Source organism: Nicrophorus vespilloides, unplaced genomic scaffold (assembly GCF_001412225.1).
Source record: "Nicrophorus vespilloides isolate i.1.1-1 unplaced genomic scaffold, Nicve_v1.0, whole genome shotgun sequence".
Classification (NCBI taxonomy): domain Eukaryota; kingdom Metazoa; phylum Arthropoda; class Insecta; order Coleoptera; family Silphidae; genus Nicrophorus; species Nicrophorus vespilloides.
In genome coordinates, this window is record NW_017099701.1 from 19,136 (window position 1) to 37,038 (window position 17,903).

Sequence of the window (17,903 nt, forward strand, 5' to 3'; positions counted from 1 at the left end):
ACTGGGAACTGGGTCACAGCAACGCACAGAAAATCCAACCCTTGAAGGATTTTCTTTTTATCTCCACTCCGAAAACTAAGGAAATATTTCTCATAATCTCATAATTTTGTAGTTGGTGATTACGCGTTCAAGATTAGAAAACGTCAGTCGAGGCTTCTATCATTGGTGGACATCCCTCTGGGTTACTTTAATTACGATGTAAGTGAACTGCGACCGTATCGATTCGGGATCGCTCTGTTATTGATGGTTTGATTCGCGTCGGAATAAAAAAAAAGAAACTTATATAATATGTAACGTATATATGAAAATTTCGGTTTTATCGCATCCGGGCGGGAAATGGAAAGCAATCAAACGTATGGATTTTCATTCAAATTCGTTTCCATCACTTTTTAATGCACCTCGCTTATTCAAACTCGCCCACACAAATCAATTTCTGCTTTTACACTTCCAACCCCAGATGTAACACCTTTCCGCTTGGAAAGCGAAACACTTTACCCGATTGCACAAGATTATTTCACTTTAATTAAAATATCAACAGAATTATTGTGAAAAATAGGTATATTCATTAAAAAAAATTACGAACATTGTCATATTTTTTTACAATCTAATCATTGCGGTGAGAGATAACGAATACAAATACAAGTTAGCTGTGTACAAAATGTTAAACATATTTCATTTGTGCAAACGTTTTTAATGAATATAACAAAATTTTGGCGGAAATACCTATGTACAGATTAGTGCGGATTATAGTACGGTGTGAAAATTTCAAAATAAACTAAATTTTAATTCAGCATAACAAAAATAAAATCTAGAAAATCAGTATACAAAATTATTTTGTAATTACTTTTTTTCAATCAGTCTGGTTTCTAAAAGTGCGAGATATTGTTTATTGATTTTTTACTTTATTTTTTCTGTACGACTATTACAATAAACGTTGGTATTATTAGAGACAACTCTTTTATAATACGACTAAATTCAGAATTAATAAAGTTCAGATTAATTTGTAACGTGTTACATGAAACTTAAAATTAATACAAAGCAGTTTAATTGGTACCGTGTTATATAGAAACTGTGTATTACGTTATAAGTAATTCAGAGTTTGTACAAATCATATTAATTCGCACCGAGTTCTATGGAAACCTATTTTTTTTAAATCCACTGTCACATCATAGAAATTGAAAAGATTTACTGTATTAGTAGTATAAAAACATTATTAAACGGAAATATTTGATTGAACTAAATCACGTCATGAAAATGTATTGATTTTTATAAACAAATGTATTTAAATTAAACTAAACCGCGTTAGGAGAATACCGCGTTCTATGAGGATTTACTATACTGTATAAAAAGTATTGATTTTTTATAAACAGTTATATCTTAATTGAAATATTCCGCGCTATGGGAATACCGCGTTCTAGGAAGATTTACTTTATTACTAGAAGTATAAAAACATTATTGATCTTTATAAAGGGATGTATTTTTATTGAATTAAATCATGTTATGAAACTTGGAAAATTATCCTAGTATAAAACTTGTAATTTTAATGAACTAATCAACGTTATAAAGGTACTGTAAAGTTTATTGTAATATTAGTATAAATAAAACTATTGATTATTACAAATAGATGTATTTGAATGAACTAAATGAAGTCTAGTGACCGAGTTTTTTTTTGCATTACTGTTTTATTCAATGAGCTTCGTTGCATCTATTGATTGATTTTCAACTACCAATTTAAAATTACTGGGAAATTTTTAAATGCAGGTAGAAATCAACTGTGGTATATCAAATGTCAATAATTAATTAGGAATTATTCGAAATAATAATTTAGTATATAATTTGCAGGACGAAAAGCGAATAATCGATAACATTTATTTTCACATTTCCATATATTAAAGAAATTATTGTTATTATAACAATGGGGTACAAAAAAATCTATAGTTAATAGACTTTTACCACAGTTATTAGTTATTATTAATAAATCAATTTTTTTTTATTATTAACTAAAATCTTTAAAGTATCAATAAAAACCTAATTGATTTTCTATTTTTATGTCGTATTAACTTCGACAACTTTTCTTTCTAACATCTTATCCATATGAATAATATACAAATTGAGTATTATGAAATATTAATAAATAATATTATAATATTCTAGTAGTAAAAATAATGTATACACGTATGAAAGGCTATTGACTGCAAACTTTATGAATCATTGATTGAGAATCCTATGGGTTGCGTTAAATGACAGCTGTCACCTTGAGTCAAAGCAATGAACTGGTACAACTACAAACAACGTTGGGTCACGAGGTTAAAATATTGAAAACACGCCGTGTTAGAATAGTTACTTATAACATTCTAGTGAAAATATTGTTTAGAATCAATTTGGTTTTACTTTTCTTATTATATTATTTTGTTGAGTTTATTGTTGGTAAATAAATGTTATTATTGTTTAGAAAACTGTGTAAATCACTCATTATTCATTTTAATTAAAAATAAAATGGGCCAATGAAAATTGTTGCAGAAAGAAATCAAATTGAATTCTTCTAGAAATAAATATATTCTTCGAATAAATGCGAATTTGATTGATATTTTATTATATGTGTGTAGTAATAACTACAGATTATTAAAATGAGAAAATAATTGATCTAATTTTCATATAAATAAATTAATATTATCATGAGACATTGAACCATTTTTTTCCAAATTGAGTTTCTTTCACTGTCACATTATATATTATTGATTTCATCCAAGGTATGAAAATTCCCAAATTTATTATTCATTACTGTTTTTTTTTTTGTAATTATTCAAGTGAATTTCCATTTTCATATCATTAAATATATATTCTTATTGAAGCAATTTTCACAGATCTTTATTTTTCTCGTCATGTTATACGTTTTGCCAATGATCAATTATTTTTTTTATTATGCCATAGTATATTTAATTTACAATCTTATTCCCGCGAATATTAATTATATTTAATGTCGGTAGACATTTGCTTTTTTGGTAAACTTTTCAATGGAAATTGTTACCATTATATTCTTCTGTATTTGTTGATATGATGTCGTCTTGTAGGTTAAATTCAGTAGTATATTGATGCTCTGCTATTCCACTATTTCCTTTGACTGTGTATCTCCTGCTATACTTAACACTGTCATATGTTGAACTTCTTTCATTTGACTGTCCATTCATGATTAACGATGACCCTATTACTGCAAACACCGAGAGTTCTGACAAAGGATCTGGCTTGACCAGGATTCGAACCGGCGCCCACGGAATCGTGGGTAGGGCAACTTAACCATTCGGCTATTAGTCGCTATAATCAATTAATTTTGTATCAAATATCTCCCTAAGTTAGAACAAAAACGGTTATCAACCGTAAATGACATTATAGTTAAGTCTTACCATTCTGGCTATAGTATTATTTTATCTCTGAAAATGAAGTTTCGCTTAAAAAAGTATTTTCGTAGAACGCATACTTTTTGTTAATCGAGATATGACTGCATTATTCAATTAATATTCTTCATTTTTGAGATATAAAAGCAATTTCCAAAGATATTTATTTTCGTTGATACATTAGACTTTTTCCCATGTTCAATTACTGTTGTATCAAATATCTCGCTAATACTGTAAGTGTGGCCGAAGATCCACTTACCACTTCATATCGTCTTCGTATCGATTCACTATTAATCCTCTTTAGGTTGTGTCTAATAATACACTTTTATTTTGACGTTAAACCCTTTCCTATCATAGTATATTTATTAAAGATTTGACATTTGAGTTTTCATTCATGCTATGCATTCTAATAGATTCTTATTGAAATTGATGAGAACAACTCAACATTCTTTCAGAATACATTGCAAATATTACAAGTTAAATTTAAAAAAGAAATCTTAACATATAGTAGATAGGTAAATTTAGAGATTTTTTTGGTTTTCGTGTATATCGCATTATATAGAATCAGCGTAAATATAGAAAGTACTAAATGAGTGTACTGTACTATAAATTTCTCATATTTATTTGTGGTATCTATTTTCTTTCCTTTCCATCGTCCATCTGCTATTCAATATTTTCATATTAATGGAAACTAAAACTAAAATCCAACCTGTAATTAATTTAAAGTGCGATTTTCACTGGTTCCAAACTTCAACAAAAGTTTTAATGGGATTTGGCTTCGTTCCAAGTCGACAAAATCTTCGTATTTTTTTTTGCTTGTGGTTGTAATAAAACTTTCGAAAATTATTTTTAATACCTGTAAAGCTGCTTACAGAAAAGTTTCAGTGGAAGGTAGATTTAATCCACTAATAAGTATAAATTAATCAAATCTATATACAACAATATAGTTCGGATAAAACAATTTAAAATAAACTATTTTTATAGAACAAAATAAAAATAAATTGTAAAAAAAATAGTACACAATATGTTTATTTTTATGCAGTTTTAAAGTCCTCGATTAGTCCGATTTCAAACATGATATTGGCGGAACGGAATAACCGCACTATGCGAGGTATTGGTATACAATAGCTTGCTTAATATTGGGAAGTGTGTACGCACCTTGATTTAATCTGAACACTATGAGAAGATATTGATAAAAATAACTGAATAATTTGGGGATTTTTTTTATGATTTTGGTAAATGTTTTTCAGATGGCTGGAGCTGACCCGAAATGGCAGAAGGATGCGGCGGACCAGAACTTCGATTACATGTTCAAACTGCTGATCATCGGAAACAGTTCCGTGGGAAAGACGTCGTTCCTCTTCAGATACGCGGACGACAGCTTCACGTCGGCCTTCGTGAGCACCGTCGGCATAGACTTCAAAGTGAAAACGGTCTTCAGGCACGACAAACGCGTCAAACTGCAGATCTGGGTAACGTGCATTCGCATTACTGTTAAAAATAGAACGGATCTATGATAAGTTATCGCGCGTTATTACATAGTATTTCACATGATTATAGAGTAATTTATGATGAAAACGAAAAAAAGAAAAGAACTTTTTGAACTTTCCAATTTGAAGGCGCTCCAGTTTTCATGACAACGAGAGATTCAATTTTCCTAATCACATTGAAAACGAGCTTCTTGTAATTATTATCGAGAAGTTTCATGTTTCTCTGTATATTCCAGGACACGGCTGGCCAGGAGAGATACCGCACGATAACGACGGCTTACTACAGGGGAGCCATGGGCTTCATTTTGATGTACGACGTCACGAATGAGGAGTCCTTCAACAGCGTACAAGACTGGTAAGAAGTCATCCGCGTGTACCGAAAATCCAATTACTCTATACAATCGTATCAAAATTCCGCAGGGTGACTCAAATCAAGACGTACTCTTGGGACAATGCACAAGTTATACTTGTCGGAAACAAGTGCGATATGGAGGACGACAGGGTCATCAGCTACGACAGAGGCAGGCAACTTGCCGATCAGCTGGGCGTCGAGTTCTACGAGACCAGCGCAAAGGACAACATCAACGTCAAAGTAAGTGCACTTCAAGAAAACCTTCTTCCAATTACGTTCCCCGCTTCAATGCTAAACTAAAAATAGCAACACTTCTTCGCGAAATAATGAACTGCCATCGATTTCTCCGTCAACATTATTCCGGACAGAGCATTATTCCTCTCCGGGGAGCGATGTCTGGCAGTATCTCGAAAATGCACGTTACGGCATTCCCTTCCAGTCATAATTGCGGAACATCGGATGAAATTCAATTACTACAGTTTCCAACCGAACCTGGTTTTCCCATAATTGAACACGTAAATACGGTTTCCAAGGATAGGAAATGATCGCAAAATTTAATTGCATTTTCATCGGTGGACTTCTTTTATATTTCATCTTTTACATTTAATCAATATTTACAAAATTTTATCCTCATGCATAGAATTTGATTTGCCATCACTTAACAATTACCACAATTAGATGGATCGCATTATTGGATAAATAGCGTTTTCTACATTTCTTTTTTAATTTTATTTATTTTCATTTTCTTATTTTATAGGGATTTTATAAATTTCCAATTGTTTCTAGTTATACATATATTTTTTTTCATTTTCAGAAGTTTCCCGAGTTATTCAGTTGTGCATAATATATTTTCTTCATTTTCTTCAATTTCCCAAGTTCTTCAGTTATACGTAGTATATTTTTTTCATTAAAGGTCAATAGTGTTTTCTAACATTATAACAATTTTAGCTCCCTTTTACATATTTTATTTTCTTAAGACAATAATAATCAACTCTGTTTTCTAACTTTTAACTCTGTTATCAATTTTCTCGATTATACTTATTTAATTTGCTTTTAGGCTGATTAATAGTGTTTACTAACTTCATATCAATTTCTCGTAATTTGATCAATTTCCGTCTTCAATTTAATATACATTTATAACTCGATTAAAAAATAGTTAGATGCACCTTCTTAATTATTTTGTTCTCAACATTATTTTGTCAAGAACGTCTTTAATTTCGTCTTCATTTTCTTCATCAACTTTACCAAACCTATAGATTGAGACATTTAAATAACACTTCATTTCTAATTTCTTGAATGTTATATGTACTATTTTCTTCAATTACTATAAATGTTTTTACAACGATTTGATCAATTTCCCGACCTCTTCAGTTTTACATTTTCTTCTTTGGTATATTGCTTTCTATTCAATTCAATTTAAATCAAAAATGATTTATTATGGCCTCTTAGGTACTTTTAAGAAAAAAGGTACATTTGAGAAACTGATTTGGACTTTTGCTTCTTTGTAACTTAAAATATTCGTTCCATGTTTATTTAATCAAATTCCCGCTGTACAAAGAACAGTTTTACATATTTTATACTCAACTTTGTTAAATATTCATTTGATGAAACTGTCTGTATATAATTCGTTTCAAATATTAACCTTTGTGATGCAATGAATAATGTATTGAAAATGATTTATGCAACAATCTGGAATGTTACAGAACGTGTTCGAGCGTCTGGTCGACATAATCTGCGACAAAATGTCCGACAGTTTGGATACTGATCCATCTTTGATGAACGCCGGAGGAAAAGGGACAAGATTGACGGACGCCCCACAGGGCCCACAGGCCGCGAACTGCAACTGCTAATTCTGATCGATGGACGCAAAAAAGAAACGAAGCAAATCCGAATACACTGAAAAGAGAATGAAAATTTAAAGGAATGCAAACAAAAAAAAAAGAAGAAAAGGAGAAGTCAACAAAATATATATATATACATAAACCTAAAAAGTAAATATAAGATATGTCTAAAGGAGTCGCTGGGAATCCTTGAAGCACCTGTTGATATACTTACCGTATACATGTGATTTTAAGTTAAAAAAAAGTAATATATTATATATATACATACATTCCGTTATTTAACGCACTTGAATCGATCGTTTCCTTGGTGACGCATAAAATGATGGAGAGGATTTAAAAAGAAGAAGTAGAAAAAAATGCTGGTGTTGGAGGAGAAAAGAAGCAGTATTGAAGAGTTGGATGACTATTTTTTACGTATAATTTCCGGGGCACCTAATTACAAATCAAAACTGTATGGAACCGATGACACAGGACGTTTAAAACCCAAATAGAAATAATAATAAAAAAAACAAACAAACCGACGCGTATTTTGATCTGTAATTGTATTTCTGTAATATAATTGTACAATTGTTCTATTTTTATATAAACTATAAAAAAATGGAAAAATAACATATAATTGTAAAGCAAAAATTACTTTCGAACCAAAAAATAAATAAAATAGATAAGCGAAAGAGGTAAAACCTAATGGAGAAGTGGTTGAAACCAATGTCAATAATAAATTATAAATAAGAACTAGATGCAGCAAACAATAAGAGAAAAAAAAATAATAAGAAGGAAGAACTTTAGTAAGGAAGTAATTTTTTTGTTATAATTTATGATGTTTCGGCTCGGTTCGGTCTTCTTCTCCTCATTTGTGATGACTTTACTTTATACACTTCATTGATCTAATCATATCTTGGCCTATGTTGCGCTATATCATATATCAAATAAAACATTATTAACATTTTATTTAATATTTAGTTTTTTGTCACGGACGAAAAAAAAATTATGAAAGAAACCACAAGAAAGACGTATATGAAATATTATATTTGTTGTTTTAGATTTAAATGAATTGTTGTATTGTTGTAGGGTGGTTGTATGGAGGATAAAAATATATATATACATGAAGAAGAAAAAAATACAAAGAAAATAAAAAGTATAAATTTAGCGATGCTTAGCACGAAAGAAATAAAAAGGATGGACGAAAAAAAAAATGATAACAAGGATTATTTCAAGGATAAAAAAGTATATATAAATGCGATAGTCTGTAACAATAATTATTGAATAAATGTGGGGTAAAAAAAAATATTCATCTGTAAATATAGGAAATGTATGTACGCTGTTATTTATTATCTGAGAGAAGAAAAAAACAAGTCATTTACAATGAAGATGTCTTTTTGCGCTTATTTTCGTTTTCTAGTCGAATGAGAAACTTAGTGTGAATAATAATTATAACAATAAAATTAAGAAATCAACTTGAACCAATCAACTTTCCTTCTCAGGCGATAAGCTTGTCAACATCTTGTCCATTTATATGTTTACAATATATGTAAACGCGAGTATATTCAAATGTATAAGTGGGATACCTGTTTTTCATGAACTGTAGTAGTAAATGTTATATAAATATACAACTTATACTGTAATAAATCAGAAGAAAAAAATATCGACGAAAGTTGATATTTTTTTTCATTAATGTTACCGATTATTCTCGATCAATCAGGATTTTAGTGTAACTTAGATCGATCAAAAGAACAACAAGAATTAAAAAAAAAATAAGAAACCAGATTTATTTATAAACTCTATAAACTAGAAACGTGTATAAATAAAAGTAACTCAGACGTTCCTGCTTTTCCTCACGCCCTGCACATCTTTCTTCCTGATCACGCATTTAGGTGTGGACGACATCAGGCGCAAGGAATCGCCGCATTCGGCAAAGTCCTTAGTGTCTTTATCGGCGAAAGTATCGCCGAGTTTCAGAGCTGCGCTCGGATTAAGAGTTACGGCTCCTTCGGATCCAGCTGACACCATCCTTGGAGTTACGCTTGTGAAAGCCGAAGTGCTCATGGACACCTCCAAAGGTTTCATTTGCGTCCCATTGGAAGGACTAGAATTGTCGCAGTGTTCTAAAGCATTGCTGCTCAAGTTCTTGAGGATATTCTGGTGCAGGATGTATGGTTTACGGCCTGCCATAGCGGCTCCTGGCTTGAGCACGGCTTTGTGACCGTTGGTGGCGTATTCAGGGCCGTAAAGAGATTCGCAAGCTACGAATTGCATGTAATCCCCATTCTTTAACTCCATTTTATCATGAATTGGACAGATTAAGCTCATCTTTATACTGGAATCAATGACTAAATTAATGGTAAGTTTATCTTTCAGGATTTACTAACGCTGGATCAGGTTTGATTGCGATTCGTTTAATGGAGATGTCCTTGATGGTGATGGATTTATCGCACAGTATGCAGATCTTGTTGGAGTTGTAATTCCAACGCACTTTCGCTTCTTTAACTTTGTTGATCGGTGGTAGGGAAGCGTAGAACACGAATTTGTAGAAATGTCCTGTTGTCATCTTCCTCATTGCTCTGTAATTAATTAAATTAAGACGGATTAATTAATTTCAGATAATCACGAGATTTACCCGGATAAAGTGTTGGTGGCGTTCGTAACTTTGCTGTTATCATCTATAAGGATCATTTCGAAGTAACCTTCCACGTCCTTGCTAACCTCGCCACCCTCCAACGTGATGTTCACTGTATAAGATATCACTAAATTTAATTAATTAACATTAGCGAAGCGAACTTTCTCTAAGTAATAATTACTGCAAAATGGTGTATGCTCGTTGGTTAGAATATAATAGTTATTGTTCTTGGTCTTTACAGAGGGTGGTTCCAATCCGAAAGTAGCGCAAGTTCCGTTTCCGGGGCAAGAGTTGCATTGACCCTAAATTAATTTAAAGAAATCATAGTTGTACCAATCATTTTTACAAGATTACCATTAAAAACGATTCGTAATCGACGCAATGGATTCCTATAAATTTGCATTCACATTCCTCTAAGGCTTGGATGTAATATTTAAAGCTTCTTTTGTGACTGCACGCTGGTAGAATTTTTCCTTCTTGCAAAGAATCTCGTCGCAAATCTACAAAGGATGGCATGTGAGAGGAATCGTTGCAGCCTGGTTGATGCAAAGCGTCATTGATGAGGAAATTGGCGTGACCAAAAGGAAATTTACTTCCTTGACTTCTATCTAAAATTATCTGCATTAAGAGATTTGTAAGATATTGTTAAAAGACTTCACGATTGAAATGATCGGTATGAAGGACTTCCACGTATCTAGCATCGTCGGCATCTAAACGCACTTCCTTCGGCATATGAGCAAAGAATGGTCCAGTTGGATCTAACGCTGTAATTCTTTGAAGTCCGCATATGCTCTTACCGATGTAACCAGCAATGTGAGAGCCAACCCCATGACCAATTACATGTAAAGTTTCAGGTGATTGATTGAAACATTCCTGAAAAAAATAAATTATTTACTTAAAAACATCGCGCTATAAAGCTACACTTTTAACATGGTGATGAACATTTTGGCTTCAAGCGCCACAACTCTTGCATTGGAAAGGGCTTGTTCTAGAGGCGGTTCAGCTCCGGCCTGCCAATCTATGGAGATTACATTGCAATCGGTTTTTCTACTCAAAGCCACTACGATGTGCTGAAACATAGAGACTATAAAATACTCTGAAAACATTTCAGGATTATAAAAAAACTTTGATCCACCCAGTGTAACCGTTGCTCGTAAAATCGTGGATGATGAAGATTGTGCAAGTACCCTTTCTGAAACCAGCCACCTCTACCGTTTCCTTCTTCAAGGACATCACGTCGTAAACCAACTCTGTCTGAATACGATCATCATTGAACTTAAACGTTAATAGCGCCAATTGGATTTACAGATTCATTTTTGGGGTTCTTCATGAGGAGGAATTCCGTGCGAATGGTGTGACGATCTAAGGGATCCAGATTCCTCGGCCTGTACTTCTCGTCGTACCATTTCTCGTTAAAATCCACGCAGCCGATGTCCTCGAAACATGTTGAAAAAACTCCTACAATTTCATTTACTATTAATTCATCCTTTAATTGGTGATTTAACCGAAATCCTTACTTCGTTCGTCATCATTGTTGCGCTTAATAATACGTCCATGGGGAATTTCGAACAAACAAGAAATTAGAATTAGGATTAAAGCGGGTCGAAACATTTAACTTTCAGCTGAACCATTGACATATTTCATGACATTGTCAAACTAAATAATTTAGATCAATTTCAGCAAAAAGTGTTTCTCATTTAAATTGTTAAATTCTATATCAACAGACTTAAAACTAAGCAGGTAAGGATTTAAAGATCACGTTAAGTATATGTATGGTTGCATATAGTAATTTCTAATAAAATTGATTTTAACAAAAAATTTTCATTAATAAAACACATCGTATCTGTCTTTCTAAATTTCTTTATTTATTTCATTCATTTATAATTCTCTTTCATCAACAATAAAAATTTTCTTTTAAATCAGCTGTTTTTTTTTGCTAATATATCATTTACAAATCTGTGGATCTAAATATAATCTTTCCTTGTCGCATTCACCGATAAACATCAAAATCTATATACATTATTTACATCAATCAAAACACAAGCCAGATTGAAGAGAATGCCAAAAAACAACAAAAAAAAAACGGAAGATAATTTCAAATATTAAAATTCAATTCATTTTTATTTAACGGTTCCAATTTAAAGTACTTTTCATATTACATTACAATCTATATTTAATGTTCTTTTCTCGTTTAGTTATCTACATATCTCTTTAAATAGACTTCTTTATTCAATTATATTATGTTTTTATATCTCTTTAATTATTTTCTTTAAAACTTGCCAAATTCACTGAACATTGCAAAAAAATATCTTAAACAATTATCATATATATATATTTGTTTTCTTAATCACATTGTTATTTTTTTAATTTCTCTTTATAATTGAACGTAAATTTCATTTTTTTTATTTAATCAATTCCAATAAACTATCAAAGTTTCAACAATAGTTAGCTACATTCGAATTTAGACGGAGACAGAGAAAGTTTTTTTTTTAAATCTGCAATTTTCGTTTAAATTTATTTTCTTCTTAATATTCTAAGTTTATTTTTTAAATTTTAATTTGTTTATTTAAATTACTCATTTTTGGTGTTTCGAATTAATTTGTAGAACTGTTAACAACGATTAGCCTAGATTAAAATCCTCCTAATAAATATTATTATTCCTTCTTTAATTTACTTTTTATTTTGCATAAGACTCGAATATCACCAATCTACTAAACACGTCTCTTCTCGTTATATAATCTAAGATATAATTGGCAGTAGATATTATTTTTTATGTTTCCGTTCGAAATGAACGGCTGAAAATCGAAATGCTAGCTTCTCCGCTATTTGATATTATCATTATTTATGTGTGTATTAACGCGAGTGGTTTACTAAAATTAACGGATGAACGATGGATCGAGATTAAAACATTAAAACGTCTATTATACAAGAACAGTCCTAAGTATGAAGGCTCGAGGATGTCACCTCTAAGACGAAGGCTAGTAAGTAAACTATCAGTTACTTAATTTGTTGTGTTCAAATATCATTTTCTTGTAGTTTTATGTAGTATTTTCTCTTTTTTATTAACACTGGTCGTTGGTAATATCACTCTACGGATCTAAGGCGTTTATTCAAAATTCCGAGCACTGAATCTCCGAAAGTGCCGAAAGCAAATTGAGTAAACGGCGTATAAAAAATATTTGGCGCATCTTATCATATTATCAGTTTACTTCATAAAGTTTGTTATTTTGTTTTTGTTTTTTGATTCTTCCGCGTATAACTGACTCGGCTTGGTCTCAAGGTGGATCCGACACCTCTTTGTCTCTTATTGCTTTTAGAAGGTGGCTGCGCAGCTCCGATTCAGAGCTTCGCCAAAGTAGGACCAGTTCATCTTTGGAGAGCCGCTCCAGAGGTGATTTTCCGTTGGAATTGCGCGGGGAACAGTTGGGAGGTGGAGGAGCAGGCGGAAGGATGTGCTCTTTGCATCTGGGTGATCTGCTTTTGGAGTTCGATGTGGGATTGCTGTCCAAGGAACGGGAATGTTCGGTGAGTTTGCTTCTCCTTGCTGGCTCCGGGTGTTTGGTATCGCTCAAGCTCTGATGGCGCTTTGTCTTGGCCTTGACTGTTTTAGTATTGGAGGTAGTATCTTTCGTGGTGTTGTTGGTGGAGGTGTCTTCGACCTGAATGCGGATGTGGGGATTTGCGTTCCGAATCGGAGCTGGTTTACTTTTTTTACTAACTATTTGGGTGTTCAATTGTTCGATGGTCAGTTTGTTTCTCCTGGCGATTTCGTCATCGGAAAGGTTGCTTTTGGGTTCGCAGTTGACGGTGATCGAATTAGATGATTGCATGGGTTCGAGTATATCCTGGTAGCTCCTCGCCTGCGTTAGGTTATCGGTTTTCTCTGATTTCGATAAGGTTTCGTCGCTTTTACCTATCGTCAAGCTTAGTTGAGGTTGAAGACGGTTCTTGTCGAAAGGTTCACGATATTTGGGAAGCGTGGCTAACTTCCTGCCGATGCTCTCAGAGTCCGAGAGCTTCCTTTCAATGGTGTTCAAGTCGGAGACGTTCTCTATAGAAAGCACCGGGCTTTTCCCCTGTAACTTACTGCTTCCAGTCGTCACGATGTCTAGGTAACTCGATCTCCGGCTATTTATATCCGGCGGACTGGTTGACAGGAAGGAAGAGGCATCTTTACTCAATCTCCGTCCGACAGCGTTGCGGTCCAGTTTCAAAGTTTGCGAATTGAATACGCTATCCGTGCTGAATCTGCGTACGTTCAAGCTCGTCGAACTTTTAGCTTTATTGTTAGAACGGGGACTGAAGAGGGGCTTAAAGTATGTTGGAGACTTGGCAGTGTTTTCCAGCTTTGGGCTGGTCCGCATAAACGTTCTTCTAATTATGCTTGGACTCGGCTTTCCTTTCCGTACTTCTTCGGGGCTCAGCTGGTACTCGGAGTCGACCTCGGTGACGGACTCCAAGGGCTGCTCCCGTTCCTCCTGCTGCTGCCTACGAATCGTACTTGATATTTTCAAGCCTTTTAATAACGCTACTCCCTATCGGAACTACACCTAGTACGTACCTCCTAATCTCTTGTATCATCTCGAAAAACTGCGCTTTGCTCTTCCTGCGCCTACGTTGTTCGTGTTCCTTCTGAAACAATTTATCATCAAGAAACGGATTCACTTAGTTCGAACGTTCACTAACCCTTTTTATACTCTTCTGGAATAAACTAGTTATCTGCCCTTGTCGTATGGTATGCACCAATTCACGAGCCGCGTGATGAGGAGACACCAGTTCCACGCAATTAATGAAGCGGTAAAGTTTCTACAACACAAAGAGATTTCATAAACATTTCGTCGAGTTTCAAAGTTGATAGCTTTTCAATTAAATATATCTATGTACAAATGTGTTAACTTTAAATTAGATTTCACCAGTGGCGGAACGTACGAATTTGTAATGAAGAAACTACAGCAATAAAAATTCAATTATCTACACAAAACGGTGACAATAAAACATAATTATATTAGAAAACCTACAGCCCTTTACGCTTTACTGATTTCTACATAGATTTTTTCCTTTCTTTTTGTAAGTAAATATTAAGTGATTAATTTTTTTTATGAAAAATTGTACCCACGAATTGCTGAATTTCGTATGTATAATAGGATAGTTCGTTTGCGAAATATACTGACTTGGCTGAAGAACATGATATTGCGGCTCCGCCAAATGGATCCCTTGGGTTTCTCTCGGAGAATCGGAAGGGTGTAGCGAAAAAACAAGTGCTCGACTAAAAGGATAAGCAGACCCATTATCATGCCAAAGCCCAGAAGGATGAAGACCCCTGTGACTGCGGCAACACCCAACGGTCTAGGCTGCGCTATTTCCGTTGCCAACTTGAAACAAGGCAGACCTCCATACCACTTTTCCTGCAGTATATCCATGTACCCGTTGCTGGAATACTTCGCTATCACTGCTGATATGCTGTCCTGAAATCCAGATGGATTGATGTAGAAATAAAAATCCTCAACTAATGGGACTTTCAAGTCTGTACCTTCAGCGGAAATCCTTTCGACATTCCGATTGCGTAAGTGTCTTCGTTGATAGTATCGCCAATCTTCTGCAGCTTGCAGCCGTGATCCGTGGCTCGGTAGTAATCCAGGATCGGGGTGTCCGCGATGAGGATATCCAAGGAGCCGTTGCGTAATCTTTCTATACCCACCTCTACGTTATCCAGAGAGTACTTGTGCATGTGCTCCCATAGTAAACGGTTCGCTTTCTGCACGTAATATTCCGAGGCGGAAGCTTTTGGCGCTCCTACTTTCTGGCTCAACAACTACAAAATTTAAATACAAATCATATGCATTTCATTGATGTAAATCAGTAAAATATAACTAGATATCATACTAAGTAATAAAACATAAGCAATAAATAAAATATCTCATGAAAGAGTACAAAACAAACTTACACAAAATAACTTGATCAAAGTTATGTAGAATGAACTATAAATCACATCATAAATTCCTCAACCATTTATTTCATGAATAGTGTTTCAAGAATATAATAAAGTTATAAATGTATTATTGTAAACATTTGAATAAATCTATAAATTCAAAATGAACAGTTGATCAGATTTTGGTTGAGGAAAGATTAAGTAAAATTGCCCTTACCGATCGATCATGGTAATTGCTGACTGTGTTGTGGAAGAAAAGTCCCGCGATAAGAGCTGCTATGTTGGCTGTGTAGCTGGCAACAAAGATGACAGAGAATCCGCCCCATACGTTAATCAGGAACTTGTTTGGCCAACTTTTCGGCGCTTTGAAGGCGACGAGGTGACCGCAGAGTAGACCCCACATGACCCAAAGGGCGGAACTCATGCTGAAGTTCTTGGAGCGTTGCCTGCCCCAGGGGTTGAGACCGAACGGAGAGAGCCATTCGTAGATGGCAACCGCGATTGCAGTGATATTTAGGCTGGTGAAGATTGCAATCCAGAGCTCTGGGGAAAAAGGCAAGAGGAAAGCCATTAAGGGAATCTCGGATTTCTGCTGGGGAGCCGCGAGGAACGAAACGCCGCTAAAGAAATAGGGCGTGCTGTAATCTATGACCTCGCTCCTAGAGCTGGACACGCTTAGAGCCGCGAAGGACATGTGTGCTGCGCCCGACACCAGATCACCAACGATCCCGTTCCATTTCACATCGATCTCTTCTTGCTCGTATTCGCGCGTCCTTGCATCTATTTGAGAAGTTTCATCTTTACTAAATCTATAACTCAAAAATTTCTTTCCGACCTCACGTTTTGCTCTTTTGACACCCGCGCGTCTTCTCGTCGACGTCTTCGCGCCGAACAGTCCATCCGAGACAATGTACAGCCGAAAGTCGAACTCTAACTCCTGGGCTACGTTCTCCAGAAGGTCCATGGATAGGCCGTAGCAACAGTGCGTGCGATATCTGAACTTCTGGAAAGGAAAGAATCGATCCTCATCGTTGCCATCGTCGTTGCCGTAATCCTCCTGCGACGTATCTTCTGCCTCGTCCGCCGCCATCTCTTCTTTCTCCTGAACCTCTGATTCATCCTCTTCCTCTTGGCGATGCTTGTATTCCATCTCATTGAATACCAACGTTAAATTATCCTTATCTGATGTGAGCACTCTATGGCATGGAAGACCTAAAAGCAGAAATTAATAACACCGTAAACCTTAACTCTTGCATTAACCAACCACCTCTTAAGCATTGTCCATCCTCATCCAGATCGCTTTCCATCACAAACGGCGGTGCCAGAGCCGTCACTATCCTGAACACGGTCCGTGCTCTGCTTGAAAGCGCAGCCACAGATAAATCTCCTCCGGGCCACACGATCGTATCCAGACGCACAGACCTCCCAGACACCATTCCAACCCTCTTCCACTTCATTCCACTCCCCTCGTCTTTAACAACGAAAAGAATTAACCAGTTAATACTTTATAAATTTATTCAGATAACAACACTCACCGTAATCCGACCTATTCTGCGTACTATTATTATTTAAATTACCATCGGGTTCCTTCGATGTACGATCAGGAACTAGATTCAATATCTCAAAATTTGATACTAATGATTTGTCCACTTTATCAACGCCAATTTCTTGTGTTAGCCTCTTCCCAGCTAAAGCATCTGTGCACGCCGCTTTCAGTTCCCTACAACAAACACACACAAATCAATTACCCCCAGTCGCGATCAATCAACTCTCCGTCCATAATTCTGGATTAAAACATGCATTAATCCTGGATCTCCGCCATCCTGACACATGGCATCATTACCGCAAAACCGAATAACAAACTTCCATCACCTATAAATTCTTCCAAACTACCTATACCCAACGCATTATATATACAATATCACTATATAACATAAAAATACAAGAATTAAGAATAAAGCATTTATAATATTATAAATCTGTAATTACTTAAGTAATTCTGCAATTTAAAGTAATTTTTTAAAAAGAGATTATTCGGACAAAGCTTCTCTAACGGTTAGAAACTAACCAAAGTATCTGGATTATCCTATGAAAGTTTCTTATCCTTCATCTTATATACTTATTCCAACAAGGATCTTTAATAATACCCTATAATCATACAAAATTAAAATTGTTTTAAACGAAGATGATTCTTGAACCAACAAATATATTAAAGCTAATGATTTATCAGACTTAAAATTATATAAACTAATCTATAACAGAATATTATTACCCAAACTTGGAAA

At 34.5% G+C, this 17,903-nt stretch overlaps 3 protein-coding genes across 4 annotated transcripts in view; 1 reads left to right on the top strand and 2 right to left on the bottom strand.

The window, feature by feature from the left end:
* The window catches only part of LOC108565255 (ras-related protein Rab-3), an 8,383-nt gene extending 1,208 nt beyond the window's left edge, over positions 1-7,175 (top strand). The window contains exons 2-6 of one of the 2 annotated variants that reach the window (XM_017924608.1): positions 113-198; positions 4,643-4,864; positions 5,119-5,237; positions 5,303-5,474; positions 6,938-7,175. In XM_017924608.1, coding sequence (XP_017780097.1) covers positions 113-198; positions 4,643-4,864; positions 5,119-5,237; positions 5,303-5,474; positions 6,938-7,084 — 746 coding nt within the window. In that variant the 3' untranslated portion in view covers positions 7,085-7,175. The remainder of the gene's footprint in view (positions 1-112; positions 199-4,642; positions 4,865-5,118; positions 5,238-5,302; positions 5,475-6,937) is intronic. The other variant, XM_017924609.1, reaches the window with a different exon arrangement.
* Positions 7,176-9,323: 2,148 nt separating this feature from the next.
* Positions 9,324-11,245, bottom strand: LOC108565253 (inactive pancreatic lipase-related protein 1-like). The gene is made up of 10 exons (XM_017924606.1): positions 11,240-11,245; positions 10,996-11,175; positions 10,815-10,943; positions 10,613-10,759; positions 10,349-10,562; positions 10,044-10,297; positions 9,871-9,991; positions 9,690-9,816; positions 9,442-9,633; positions 9,324-9,402 (listed from the first exon to the last, which is right to left on the bottom strand). The coding sequence occupies exons 1-10, from the start codon at positions 11,243-11,245 to the stop codon at positions 9,396-9,398; spliced, it is 1,377 nt and encodes a 458-aa protein (XP_017780095.1). The 3' UTR covers positions 9,324-9,395.
* Positions 11,246-12,278: 1,033 nt separating this feature from the next.
* On the bottom strand, positions 12,279-17,450 carry LOC108565254. Its single transcript, XM_017924607.1, has 10 exons — positions 17,419-17,450; positions 17,154-17,338; positions 16,883-17,089; positions 16,459-16,830; positions 15,836-16,398; positions 15,220-15,501; positions 14,861-15,154; positions 14,376-14,495; positions 14,251-14,321; positions 12,279-14,189 (listed from the first exon to the last, which is right to left on the bottom strand). The coding sequence occupies exons 1-10, from the start codon at positions 17,448-17,450 to the stop codon at positions 12,965-12,967; spliced, it is 3,351 nt and encodes a 1,116-aa protein (XP_017780096.1). The 3' UTR covers positions 12,279-12,964.
* Positions 17,451-17,903: the final 453 nt, after the last annotated feature.